Source organism: Rana temporaria, chromosome 2, assembly GCF_905171775.1.
Source record: "Rana temporaria chromosome 2, aRanTem1.1, whole genome shotgun sequence".
In the NCBI taxonomy this organism is placed as follows: domain Eukaryota; kingdom Metazoa; phylum Chordata; class Amphibia; order Anura; family Ranidae; genus Rana; species Rana temporaria.
This window is the reverse complement of record NC_053490.1, coordinates 440,713,278-440,728,131: the sequence shown is the minus strand read 5'-3', so window position 1 is coordinate 440,728,131 and position 14,854 is coordinate 440,713,278. Positions and strand designations below refer to the sequence as shown.

General features: G+C 40.4%; 1 protein-coding gene across 4 annotated transcripts in view; it reads left to right on the top strand.

Annotated features, from left to right (window-relative positions):
• CUX1 (cut like homeobox 1) overlaps positions 1-14,854 on the top strand; it is a 429,361-nt gene that overhangs the window by 227,709 nt on the left and 186,798 nt on the right. For all 4 annotated transcript variants that reach the window (XM_040338414.1, XM_040338412.1, XM_040338415.1 and 1 more), the window contains one exon: positions 14,553-14,690. In XM_040338414.1, the coding sequence (XP_040194348.1) occupies positions 14,553-14,690 (138 nt within the window). The remainder of the gene's footprint in view (positions 1-14,552; positions 14,691-14,854) is intronic.

Sequence of the window (14,854 nt, the reverse complement as noted above, 5' to 3'; positions counted from 1 at the left end):
GTGTCTATTTGCATACTTAAAGAAGTGCCTACTATGTAAAATGATATATATTATAAATAATCACCATGAGTGTTATTAACAAAAGATATAGAAAGATCAGTAAAATGTAACTTTGTCCTGTCACTCATAGAATTATTCATTCCCCTTTTCATAGGTCATGTGACCAGCGCCAAGGCATTGGTGACACAGTCGCTACCAAACAAGCAATAGACTGATGTGTAGAAAGAACTTGCCAATTACAGGCAAAATCTTTCTAAAAAAAGAAAAAAAATACTTTAAAGTGAAACTCCCATTTTGGTGAAATAAAACATCACTACTGGTCACCTATATATACTGTACAATGAAACCGTTTCATGTCCATGTTCTGTAGATATAGACCTTTGGGCCACATGTGTACAGATTTTTTTACCATCTTTTCATTCAGTCAGTGCCATTTTTGTAGTGAGAAATAATTGAGACCTCCAGTTCAACCTATACACATTGACAAATTCTGAAACTTCACTGCAGACTTTGACCTGTTGTTGTTCTGTAGATCTTAAGACAGGTCATTCCACTGCATGTGTACAGATCTTTTATAGTCTTTAAAAAAAAAAAAAAAAGAGCAATAGCCGTTATCTTGTTGTAATAAGAAATCTTGCAATGGTAGACATAACAAATATTAATTGCATCCAGAAATAGGAACATTTTCACAGCTACAAAGTGGTTTGTTGGTCATAGTGACTCATTAGAATATTAAACTAATTTCGCTACAGAATAAAAGTTATTATCAGATCACCATCGGAAGCAACTCACATTTTCACAATATGTTTCCCCTTTTTCAAATGTTGCCAGCCCACCACTGTCCCCCTGTACTGCATATGGTGTATGTGATATACTGTACAGTAAAACCTTGGATTGCGAGCATAAGTCATCCAGGAACATGCTTATAATCCAAAGCAATTGTATATCAAAGCAAATTTTCCCATACAAAATTATTTATTCGTAGGTCCTTCAGTTTATAGTCTATATAAAAAGATGTGACCAGGTTGTGTAACCATAAAATGTCCATCCACAAATGGAAGCCTCCACAAGGGGATTAGAAACAAAATCCATCAGGAGCTACAGAGTATTAAAGAGAAGAGTGGCGCCACTAAGTGTCGGTTCACACTACAGCGACATGAAAGTCGGCACGACTTTGCGAGACAACTTGAGGCAACTTCAAGGCAATTTCGAGGCAACTTCAAGGTGCCTCCAGGACAGGCAACTTTGCCAGTGGCCAATCAAAAAATAATCAGCTCTGTGAGAGGGAGGGGTTTGCCTGAGAAAACGATTTTCTCTTCCTGTAAAGTTGCTTTAAAACATTGATCTGACTTTGGAGGCATCTTCCATTGAAATCAATGGGTACAAGTCGCCTAGAAGTCACCTAGAAGTCACCTTGAAGTAGTACAGGAACCTTTTCTGAAGTCGGAGCGACTTCAGTAATGTGCATTAAGATGGCTCTCATTCACTTTAATTTCTCATGTCGCGCGACACAGGTCGGATCCGAAGTCGCGGTAATGTGAACGGGCACTTAGTGTAACAATATGGTTACAAATGGCTTAATGAAGGTAAAACATTTAGCAACTCACATGGTTGATGATTAAAAGAGGCACATCTAAGTATGCAGGCATCCGGGGTAAAGCTGTCCACATAGACCATCCTCCACACCGCTGGCTCTCACCGCTGTCAGTCTGCAATCGTGACCGGAAAGACTACCCTGCAGTAGAGCGATCTGAAAGCATGGTATGAAGCGCTCGTGGAGTGCAAAGTGGAAGGGATGATGTCAATGGTGGTGCGAAGGATGGTCTATGTGGACAGCTTTATACCAGATGCCTGCATACTTAGACGTGCCTGTTTTAATCATCAACCATATGAGTTGCTAAATGTTGTACCTTCACCAAATTTAACCATATTGCTACACTTAGAGGTGCCTCTCTCCTCTTTTATACTTGGTTGTGACGTGACGTCGCTTGTATATCAAGTCAAAATGTATTTAAAAATGTTGCTTGCCTTGCAAAACGCTCTTAAACCAAGTTACTTTCAAACCAAGGCTTTACTGTATAGTGCAACCTCGGATTGCGAATAACGTAGTTAACAAGCATTTCGCAATATGAGCACTGCATTTAAAAACATCCTTTCTCGGTTTGCGAGTGTTGTCTCGCAAAATAAGCAGGATTCAAGCCAAAGCGGTGTGCAATACCACATTTGGCCTGAGGTGGGGGGCGCCGAAGCCAAGCAGAGCCGTTTGGAGCCGATCGGCGCAGTTCGGAAATGCTTGAGAAATCTTGTAAATGCTCAGTTCCCAGGCCTTTCCGAGGTTTTCCAAGTTCAGCCGAGGTGCCCTTTCCGAGTGTTTACGAGGCCCCCCCACCTCTGGTCACATGCGGTATTGCATGCCATTAAAGTCAATGCGGACTAAATTATTTTAGTTTCCATTAGCTTCAATGGGGGAATCTCGCTTTAATATGCGAGTACTTTGGATTATGAGCATTCTCCTTGAACGGATTATGCTTGTAATCCGAGGTTCCACTGTATATGCATTCAACAGGGATGTCCCAAACAGCCAGCAATATACTGTAGAGAAAGAAGTCAGAAGGTTGCAGCACTCAAAAGTTTCTTTATTATTCAGAAAGTAGAAAAAAGTTCACAGAAGTGTTTCCATAAATTGCAACAGCTTTAGGCCAGCACTTGCCCTTCGTCAGGCAGGAAATCCAATTAGTAGGATAATAACAAACAAATATGTATAAAAATTAATCCGAAACATGCACATTCAACAGACATCAGACAAATTGTACAAATGCTGGAAATCTGTATACAGAAACGCAAACAATAAGATATCAGTCTGACTCCTCATGGGTACATGGTAGGTTACATATAGTGTTTAAAACCCCTCTTCTTCGGTGACCTAAACAAAAATAAAAAACAACATATCATTAACCTGTTGGAAATAAATATCAATAAATAAAGATATGTACTCCAAATGTTCACAATAAAAACATTCATGAACATAGGTGTAGATGCGGATCAGCGTTCAAGTGCGCAAACCCCAAGAGTGTAGAGCAGTGGTCTCTAAACTGCATACCAGGGGCCAGATGCGGCCCTTTGCTTGCCTTAAACTGGCCCTTTGGCCATTATACCCCCTAGTGTCAGCAACATCGGGGCATAGTTAATGCCACTGACACCGACAATGGGGGACTATTCCTACCAATGACACCAACAATGGGGGACCATGCCTCCCCCCGACCGGGAGACCATGCCTCCCCCCGACCGGAAGACCATGCCTCCCCCCGACCGGGAGACCATGCCTCCCCCCGACACCAATGATGGGGGGGACTATTCCTCCCACCGACACCAATGACGGGGGGGAATTTTCCTCCCACCGTTGGGGGGACTATTCCTCCTACTGACACCCACGATGGGAGACACTTGCTCCCACTGACACCCACGATGGGAGACTATTGCTCCCACTGCACATTTTTTCCCCTTGTTTTTATTATATCAAAAGCGGATTATGGTCCCCTCCCATCCTGCTTTTAGGAATATGATCAATCTCTATAAATTGTTATTACAATACTCATTGAGCATGTTCCTTAAAATGTCTAAACACAGGTAACGTGTATGTTTATCCCCAATCAAATCATTATTTCTACCTATCCTTTAATTTACTTTTTGTGTTGTTTCCCCCACATATAACAACCTATATGGGTACTTCAAGATGTATAACTAAATAATGATGTGTGATATCTGTGTATTTTAATAATATACTTCTGTGTGGCCAATTTGTGTTATTGATAATGGGAGAAAGGGACTAGTGATGAAGGCAGCTCCAAAGTATTAAGGGTTAAAGGGACACTAAAGGTTCCCTTTTTTTTAAAATAACAAACATGTTATACTTCCCTCCACTGTGCAGCTCGATCCTGGTCTTCTGGGGTCCCTCTGCATCTGTCTCGGCTCCGTCCCGCGAGAACTAATCCCCTTCATGGGAGCTCTCTTCCATGGGGGTTAGTTGTTGCGGGCGCGCTCCCGTGATACAGACGGTGGCCATAGCCGCCGACTGCATCACTCTGCTCCACCCCTGGCGCGCCGCCTCATTGATTTGATTGACAGCAGCGGGAGCCAATGGATGCGTTGCTATCAATCAATGAATGAGTTAAGAAAGCCCGGCCGAGAAGCCCCTTTAACGTGTTCGTTATCAATTGAAAAGGCTAACCTCTAGAGTTGCATTTCTGCTCCATCTCTGCACTGTTAGAAGCATTAAACTCCAATCCATTAATCATATATACAGTAAAACCTTGGATTGCGAGCATAATTTGTTCTAGGAACATGCATGTAATCCAATGCACTTGTATAGCAAAGCAAATTTCCACATAGGAAATAATGGAAACTCAGAAGATTCATTTCACAACCATTTATTCAGTTTATAGTCCATATAAAAAGTTTATAGCAATGTGATTGCTAGAAGAAAAATCCAGCAGGAGCTAAAGAGTATAAAAGAGAAGAGAGGCTCCTCTAAATGTACCAAATATGTTGCTAAATGTTGTACCTTTATTACATGTAACCCTAGTGCTACACTTTGAGGCGCCTCTCTTCTTTTTTATACTCTGTTGTGACATGATGCTACTTGTATATCAAGACATTGCTTGTATATCAAAGCAAAATGTATAACCAAGTTACTCTCAAACCAAGGTTTTACTGTAGTTTAAATCATTTTGAAAAAGCTCCAAGGACTCACTGTGTTTGTTAATTATATATATATGAAAGAGAGAGATAGATAGATGGATATATATATATATATATATATATATATATATATATATATATATATATATATATATATATATATATATATATATATATATATATATATATATATATATATATATATATATATATATATATATATATCACAACTACTGAGAACATTCATGGTTTTTAAAGCTGGATTTACATGGCTTGGCTTTGTTTGGAAATAGTCATAGGTTTCAACAGGATCGATTATTATTATAATATACCCTCAAACTATTCTTGTTTATGTAGGCATTGGGTCTGAAACTTAAAAGTTATAGCTGCTGTCACCCCATGCGTAAGTTTAATGTTCAGCATGTTTTGGCCTGTCCTCCTTCAGTATATTAAGGGTCAAATAGTTTACCATCCATGTCACTTACAAGTGATGGGCTGCAGATCTAAAGAGACAAGAGATATTATTGATTGCATCCTTCCCATTCTTCATCTACCTTCTCGTCAGTGTCTGCCAGGAAAGTGAGCCAGAAAACCCACTCTTTGCACCAGTCAATTAGAAATGACAGCACAGATGGACTTTATACAGTGAACACTGAGACTTATTAGAAAAAAAATACTTTTGCCCTTGACAGTGATATGATACAGGTTTGCTTTTGTCTTTGGGATTTATCCAGTACAGGGAACAAGGCTTTCCTCTCATAGACGCTTGTGTGATTGCAGATGTTTCAAGAGATTCTTCTGCACCTTATCAATATGTTTGGTGTAATGTAACGTAAATTACATTTTGCTGACCAGTTAGGCTGCATGAACACTGGGCTTAAAAAAACAGCGGGTTCTCTTGGCAGTAAAAAAACGCTCATATAGAGCATTTTTTTGTACAGAGTTTAGGAGAGTTTTCGTTTTTTTCTGCCAGTAAATTCCAATCAGAAATGTGAATCAAAAAGTTTTTTTTTTTTCCTGCTGCTAAATGTTGAACTCAAAATATGCCTGTAATTGTCCTAATGTGCATGGATACATAGGATAACATAAGCTGCTTCTACAAAACTCCTGTAGAAGCAATGTTTTTTAAACCAGTGTGCATAAAGCCTAACTGATGTGGCATTCCATTTAGAAGACTTCATCTAATAGAATACATATTATTGTACCAAGGTAAATTTCTGTCCTATTTCTGAGAGATTTCCTCTTATTTGCTATCCCATAGAGACAACAGTGTCAAGTGTCCCTTGTAGAAGAAATCCTATTTATTGCAGTTCTTGTAACATCTGAACATTTTGAAGTGTCCTTTACTTTCAATCCTTGAGACAGTGGTCACTAGGATGCATAGAGAAGGTTTATTTCCACAGTAGGAGTAGAGATAACAGTACATACCTGACCCGGTTGTTAAGTGCTGTTTCACACTACCGTGACTTGGGATCTGACTTGTGTCACCCCAAGTCGCGCGACATGAGAAATTCAATTGAAGTGAATGAGAGCTGTCTTAATGTACACTGCTGAAGTCGCTCCGACTTCAGAAAAGTTTCCTGTACTACTTCAAGGCAACTTGTACCCATAGATTTCAGTGGAATTTGCCTCCAAGTCAGATCGCTGTCTTAATTGAAGCAACTTTACAGGAAATTGTTTACTTGGGCAAACCCCTGATTATTCTGTGATTGGCCACAGCCAAAGTCGCCTGTCCTGGAGGCAACTTTAAGTCGCGTTGTAAGTTGCTCCAAGTCGCGCTGAAGTTGCCTTGCTGTAAGTAGGGTTGCCCCTGTGTGAACCGGCACTAACACCTCCCTGCTCTATCCAAAGCTAAAAAAAAAAATTTTTTGGATTTAGATAAACTTTAAAGGTAACTTTTATTGAGATAAATATGTAGGCTGCCTTCTGTAACTTATTTTTTTGCAGCTAGTTACCTGGCTGTTGAAACTTCCATTAGCTCAAAACAAGCATTGAGATCAGCAGCTCGGACTTTATCTGTTCAACATACTTGTTTTAAAGTCAGTGGGTCAGGTAGATGCCAAGCAACAAGCAGTTTTAAACAGAGGTTAAGAAATCGTTATGGTGAGAAAAATGTAATATATCATAGATGAATGAAAATGTTCATGCTGTTAGATCGAAACTTCTATTTCTTAGGGGAATCGGGGGGGAATTTATCACATTTAAAGTGGTTGTAAAGGTTAAATTTTTTCCCCCAAATAATAAACATGATATACTTGCCTGCTCTGTGCAGTGGTATTGCACAAAACGTCTCTAAACCTCCTCTTCTGAAGTCCCCTATCGTTGTGCTCTGCTTTTCCTCTTCGGCGTGTAAGCTCCTTGCTATGGGGGCACATATGAGCAGGGCTGTGTGTGTCCAAAGACACACATAGCGTAGCTTGGCCCTGCCCCCGCTCCCTCCTTAGAGTATATGAATGACAGCAGCAATAGCTAATAACACCCGCTGCTGCCTTTTGTGTCCCGTGAGGAGAGGGCAAGAGAGCAGTGCTGCAGATGGGCAAAGTGCTGGATCGAGGTAAGTATATGGGGTGGGGGGAGAGATACAATTACTGGAGCATTTTTTTCCTTAAAGCAGGAAATGCATGAAGATAAAAAATGTTTTGCCTTCAGTACCACTTTAACAAATGATAATGCCACATGGGGTGCCACCAAACGTGTGCGGTATAATAAAAGGGAATCGCATGACAGAAACCTGTAAGCCGACCCTGGAAAAGTGGCAGTTGTCTGATTGTCATGCTGATCTTCTTAATGCCTTCATGTCAGTGCAATACATATATGCAGCAACACGTCAGAAGGTCTTTATAGTCAAGAAGCCACATAAATGTGTCAACTGGCTCTGTTCTGCACATTCACTGGCGATCTCTCATCACAGTGACCAAGTTGTCACTGACATTTCAAAGTCAGTGTTTATGATTGGGAGCTGGTAGCACGGGTCCTCAATCATATTACCACTGTGACCTACAGCAACTGGGATCACATGATCAGGAAGCCCACCTCCAATTCTGAATGTTACGAACCCCCTAAAAGGCAGCCAGAAACAAGAGGTTACTCCCTAATCGGGAAGACGGTTTCAAATAAGGTCATCTGACTGTCCTCTTCCTTTCCTGATGTGCATACTTGTTTCAGATGTATGACTCACAAAGTAAATCAGGCCAGAGGATCTGTTTGACAGCCAGGCATTGAACATTTTAAGAAGGTGATTAGCCATAGAAGCACCCGCATTAGGAATAAGTAAGGAAAACCTGTGCGTTCTCTACCTAAACTCATTCAAGGCTCTGAATCAAACCAGTGCTTTGCCCAGTCAAAACAAACAGGTTTGCGTTAATCCCCCCCCCCCCCCCCCCAACATATACTTACCTTTCCTATATTCTACCACTCTTCTCAGCACCAACCATTTCTGTATATGGAGAAACATGTGACTGGCTACATGTAATTGCCCTGGGCCCCATAGTGAGCAGTGTCACATTGGGAGTCAATAGTCCTGTGTAAGCTATGACATCCGAAATTTGTAGTTTAAAGTAATTCTAATCTTAAATTTTTTATATTTTTAAAAATAATAGACATGTTCTACTTACCTGATCTGTGCAGTGGTTGTACAGAGCAGCCCCAGTCTTCTTTTTCTGGGGTCCTCCACCAGTGCTCCTGGCTCTTCGGTGAGTGCCCACCATAGGAAACGGCTTTCTATGGCGGTACTCATGCAGAGAATGCATTACGTTAAAACACCTTGAGGCTTTAGAACCACTTTAAGACCATACACGTGAATCTGTTGCCCCGTACACACAAATGGATTTCCCATCGGAAAAAAGTTGGATGGTTTTTCCGACAGAATTCCGCTCAAGCTTGTCTTGCATTCTCAGCACTTTCGAGTGTTAAGACGTACAACACTACGACGAGGTGAGAAAAAAGTTCAATGTTTCCGAGCATGCGTTGAATTGTTTCCAAACGTGCGCGTTTTTTTCCCTGTCAGAATTCCATACAGACGAACTGCTTTTCCTCTAGGAATTTTTTCTGTCGGGAAAATGGAGAACCTGCTCTCTCTTTTTCCGGCAGTTTTTCCGCTGGAAAAAGTCAGATGGAGCATACACACAGTCGGGATTCCCGACCAAAAGCTCTCATCTGACTTTTTCCGACGGGAAAACCGATCTTGTGTATGGGCATTACATTCCTTCATTCACGCTATCCAGTGCCATTGGACTAATCTTCCAACTGCATTTGATTGGACGCTACAGGTGTTTAGTCAACAATTTTACCACCAGGCTTCTTCATTTTTTTTTTTTTTCATTTAAATGATGGAGGGTGTTAACCAGGGGTCAAGTCCTGGGGAAAAAAGTGTGGGAACTCCCACCCAAGATCCACTCCCCCACCAAAAAAAAAAGAAAAAATGATACGCTCATATGCATAATTACTGAACCGCATGTTTTTTTTTTTTGATCCACTGTACCTTAGTAATCCTTTGTTACTGGCCGCTTCCTGTATATTGATTCATCGGGTAGTGTGCGGGTATTCCGTCACTTACTCGATGACGCAATGTTGCTTCTTTCTAAATCCCTCCGCAATGTCTCCTGGGAACAATGACAAAAGCTCCCAGGAGACATTGCGGCATCGAGGAAGTGACGAAATACCCGCACACTACCCGATGAATCCATATACAGGAAGCGGCCAGTAACATAAAGAATCACTAAGGTTCGCCTGCCCCTGACAGTGACTCGAGCTGGGCATCGCCGATTAGTGAGGGATTGGCTCGGGCGGCTTGGCCTGTCTCGGCTGCTCTAGTCCTGCAAAGGGAACTGCGTTTCTGCTGTGAAAAAAGTGCAGGAACTCCGTTCCCACGCGTTCCCGCAGGACTTGAGCCCTGGTGTTAACGTGAATTTTGGCTGGATTGTCAGGAACCAGCTGAAATTTGAACAGTGTATGGCCGGTTTTAAACAATACTTTTTATTTTATTTTTTTACTCCTGCAAGTTGAACGGGGATGTTGGGGAGCAAAAATGCATATGTGTATGTGGAGGTCTGCCTTAACGTAAACCTGTTTTAATACCCGGCGTGTTTTTTATGTATTTTATGTGCGATTAAAAACATAAAACCTTAAAAAAACAATAACCCCTCTTTGCATATTTGTTGGTTTTTTGTGTTTGTGCTTGTACATTTAAATTACAGATTCTTTGCCATGTATATTTTACAGTTCTTCTAGCCTTTTTTTTTTTCCTTTTCAAAGACTGGTGTATGTTTGGGGGGACTATCTGCCAAGCATTTTTGCTGCTCTGCTTTCTAATTTTAAAGCCTGCTGTCATTACTTAATAATCAGAGAAGTGACTGGGCTTTTCCTGAACTCTTAACTAGCGTTCAGAAGACTCGACTGTCTGTCTCCATCCTTTTTAATATGAATTACTGCTTATTTTAGAGAGCTGGGATGAGTCCAACTTGTATGCGGATCACAATACGTCTTTGTTTAACCTATTGGGTGCAGAACTATGGCAGACTGCATGCTCTTCCTTAATTGAAGAGTGAAATCAAATGAAATCCGGTACCATTCTATCAGCCAACAGGCTCCTCTCGGTTAGCTGAGAAAAAGCATGTGTCCGTGTCTAATGTGTTAACACATATACACTATGTTCTTACAGGCTGAGGGTGGTCTGCAAAATGAATGACTGCAATGTTTTTGAAGTTAAATGAACTAGCTAATGTACACTGTTGTTGATCTGTTCAGTTTGATGTTTAGCATTCCACTGTAAGAGACTAAACCTTTCCTGCCTTTTTGCCATTAAATCTGGCGCCCTCATCGGACATGTATTCAATAAGTCCCGTGTGCTTCAGCTCTCTCCCTGTCATGTGCTGGCCAAAGTATTGTTCAGGCAGCTGGCCTGTTTATCTCTGTATTGGAAATCGATGGTCTAGTGGTCAGTGCAGTTGCGGGTAATCCAATAAGTATGCACTAAGAGGCAGACAGCCTAATGGGTGTCATGCTCATTCACTGTAATTACATAAACCACGTCTGGTAAGGACATACCCTATTTATAACTAAACTTTTATTCTCTGATGAATGGGCATACTCTGAATAGGGAAAGCAGACTTCCTCGGGACAGAGGAAAAAAACCACTGAAAAGGATGGGACACCAACTTCCTAGCTAGTTTTAAAGTTAAACCTGCAGCTTTAGTGGCACATAAAAAAATCGAAGCATTGCTATTTAACAGCTTTTAATCCAGTACAATATTTACGATGTCTTTGCTTGTAGTTGGTCCCTTTCTGCTGTTTTTACAGAGTTTGTATGCTCCCTGTGCTTTCAAAATATAATGCGTTAGCAACTGGCTATCCAGATAATATCCACCTGCACTATGACTTCAATATTCAGACTTTTATCTTCAGTATTTCAATTTCAGTGCACATATTGGCGTAAAATCTTAAGGAGAACTGAATAAATTGATAATTGCTACACAAGGCATTTTGTCATTTAATGTTATTAAAATTACCTTTCCATTTTAGTCTGCAATCATCTATGACTTTCTAAAACTACCCAACAAATGTAAACTATGGCAACGCTGGGGGGGTCTTCTGCACTATACCTGGCACAGAACAGCCCCAGAAGACTGACTTTCTGCTCCTGTGATAAGCTCTCTGCTTTTCACAGAAACTGATTTAAAGCTAAAGCTTAGGTAATACAAATATGGTCTATTCTTAAGCCTCGTACACATGTACGGGATTCCCGGCGGTAAAAAGTCCACTGGGAAACCCGAGGGGAAAACCGAGAACCTGCTCGGTAACTTTTTCCTTCTACACACGGCCGGGTTTCCTGACAAGAAAACTGCTATGAGAGCTTTGGTCAGGAATCCCGGTCGTGTGTATGTTCCATCGCAGTCTTTTCCATAGAAAAACTGGCAGGTTTAAAAATCGCTGGTAATCCCGGCGGGAAAAAAGAGAGCGGGTTCTCTTTTTTTTCCCCAACAGTTTTGCTGTTGATTAAACTGCGATGGAGCATACACAGTTTTTCCGGCCAAAAGCTCTCATGTCAGTTTTCCAGACGGGAAAACCGGTCGTGTGTACAAGGATTTACTGGGCTATTGGGATCATTCTTCCAGACCTATGCATTAAAAACCCTCCTGCACTTTGCCTCTATGCTGGAAAATCCTGCAATATGGACCAACTACAGCTGCTGTCACTTCTTGTATGGGGTGACCGGTCTTGTATCTGCCCCTTGTAGTGTATATTCTACCGACATCTAGTAGTGGAAGGAGCTGTCGGGTCCCATCCACAGCTCTACACAGACTGCATTGAGCCAACTGTTGATTCCACTTCCATTTTTATGAAGTAATATCTAAGTTTGCAAGGGCATTTGCTTCACACAGATTTGTGGATATTAAATAGTTTTAAATTCCTGGATTTTAGCTTTAAACTCATGTGCCAATTTATGAATTCTAAAGAAAAGCTTGTGCTGCTACCTATAGCAACTAGTTAGAGATGTTATTTATTTGTTAAATTGAATCGTATGAGTTGCTTTTTCAAGGTAGCTCAACTTTGCAGAAATGAATCCCATGGCATATAGAGAAATAGGCAAGACAGGTTTTACAGTGTACTTTAACTCCTCTAGATATTTATTTTTACCCAAGCCATTGACTTGTTCCCCCAATTTCAACTCCCAGTCTGCTGCAATTAGGAGAAATAGAGCTGCAAAAAAAAAATAATTAATAGAACATGTGACCACTTGTTAACTGCTATATAGCTTAAAATGTACAGCTTAAAAATATTTTACAGTATTATAGTTTATACTTGTTCTTCTAGGGTGTGGATCATTTATTACAGCAGATGGTATAGGAGATTTGTGAGATACTCCTGAACAAGCAATCGGTTTTATTGTGCTAAACTGTGTATCCACCCATCTCAGGTTATCCTGCAGATGTGCTAAATACTGTATATGTATCTGCCATGGTTCACACAGTTGCTGATACATTCTTGTTGGATGGTGGCATTGTCTCACTAGTAATGCAGACCAAAGTGTAGGTAATCATAGCTGGTCATGTAATCTAATGCTTCTTTATAAGTATTAATGTCATCTGTCCATATGGTGACAAGGGCCTTGTGCATTTTGTTCATATGTGTTCCTTTTTATAAATTTCTTTATTTTTTCACAAATTTCACATTACAAGTTATTTTATTTCATACCGTTTGCTTATTCCAGACAATATGTGTTCCTGTGGCTGCTAATCATGTCACTGCTACGTATATATCACAGCGCAAACAAGCTGCACCATGACGTGATGTGTTATAATTAAAACAATTATACTGGGTAGGGTCACACATCCTGGTTTGACATTTGTGTATTTTAAATTTACAGGTAGTAGTTACAATTATTCAGAGCTGTTAAAACGGCCCTTAACGTGATCTTCATACAAAATAACCTATGGAAAGGATACCACTAACCAGTGTTCCATTCAATATTATCTAACTTGTGCTGCTAAAGGCTCAAGTTGGACTTAATCGCTATTAATACAGAATTTGTACATTCTTTTTGATGATTTCATGGATTTATATTACCAAAAACACACTGGCATATATAAATAACGAAATCTATGAATGCATGTGTTTTTCCTAAGCTTTTTATTTCAAGAAACGCGTCAATACAGACACACACAAGGTATACAGAACGTCACCAAATGGACAGCTAAAATATAGTACATACAAAATGTAATCACAGTACAATGTAGATACTCCAAACAACTGCCAGGGAGCACAACATAAAGAACCCATGTATTTCAAATTCTTATGACTCTTTGGGCCAGGTTGCTCAAGAGCTAAATGGAGAAACTACCAACTTTGGCCACAGGTGTAACCAAATCAGACATACAAGTGCTTGACCTGTAGGAAAATTACATATTAGATGCCAGATTACCATTCGATACACTAGACTTGTGGCTGAAGGTATAGAGGTGGCTTTGTGCTGTATAATTCAGCACTAGGACTTGTCCTCATATTATTATACAGGATTTATATAGTGCCAACAGTCTGTGCAGCGCATTACAACATGAGGGCAGACATTACAGTTACCATACAACTCGGTACAGGAGGGATCAGATGGCCCTGCTCGCTACAGCTCATAATCTAAAAACATACAAGTTTATTTAAAGTGGTTGTAAACCCCACTTTTTCACTTTTACCTACAGGTAAGCCTATAATAAGGCTTACCTGTAGGTATAAAGAATATCTCCTAAACCTGTACGGTTTAGGAGATATTCCCCTCTCAATGCGCCGCTGATTGCAGGGGGGATCCTCGGCCAAAATGAAATCTCCCGCATGCGCGGGAGTGACGACATCGCCGCTCCAGCCAATCACAGCGCTGGAGCGGCAATACCCGGAAGACACGCCGAGTCAAGATGACATCTCGCTCGGCGTGGACCAGGTAAGTTCCCTACACCTTGTTCCGAGGTAAGTATTTCATAATGAGCTAATATGCGGTGCATACTAGCTCATTATGGCTTTTGCTTTGCAGGTGTAAAAAACAAAAATGTATATGCGGGTTTACAACCGCTTTAATAATTATCACAATATTTTAAGACCGGTTAGAACCAGAAAAAAGTCAAATGTTCAGTGTAGAAAGGTAATCATAGAATAAGGTTTGTTACTTGGGGCACCAAAATTTATGTGTCTACAGACTCCAGTGATCTGGCCCTGGTAAATACAGAAATAAATCTGAAGGGAGAGAGAGAGAAAAAAACCTATTCCGGTGCATTGGATATGTAAACATTGTAACTATCCTGAAATGGTCTAAGATGAAGTATATGTCCTTGTATTAGCTGCAGCTAATGTTTGTCTTTATTTACTTGCAGATCCTGTACCTGCCTTGGATCTGGGACAGCAATTACAACTAAAGGTTCAACGGATGCATGATATCGAAACAGAAAACCAGAAGCTTAGAGAGACATTAGAAGAATACAACAAAGAGTTTGCTGAAGTAAAAAACCAAGGTATGGTACTGAGTATATATTATTGTGCTGATGAGCATTCAATTAATGAAACAATATATAAATTCCACCATGTGGATACCATATGGATCCTGTTTTGCCTTTTGTAAGCAGTAACATTTTCTTCATCACATTATTTTTCTATGATTACCTGGTATTTTCCTTTC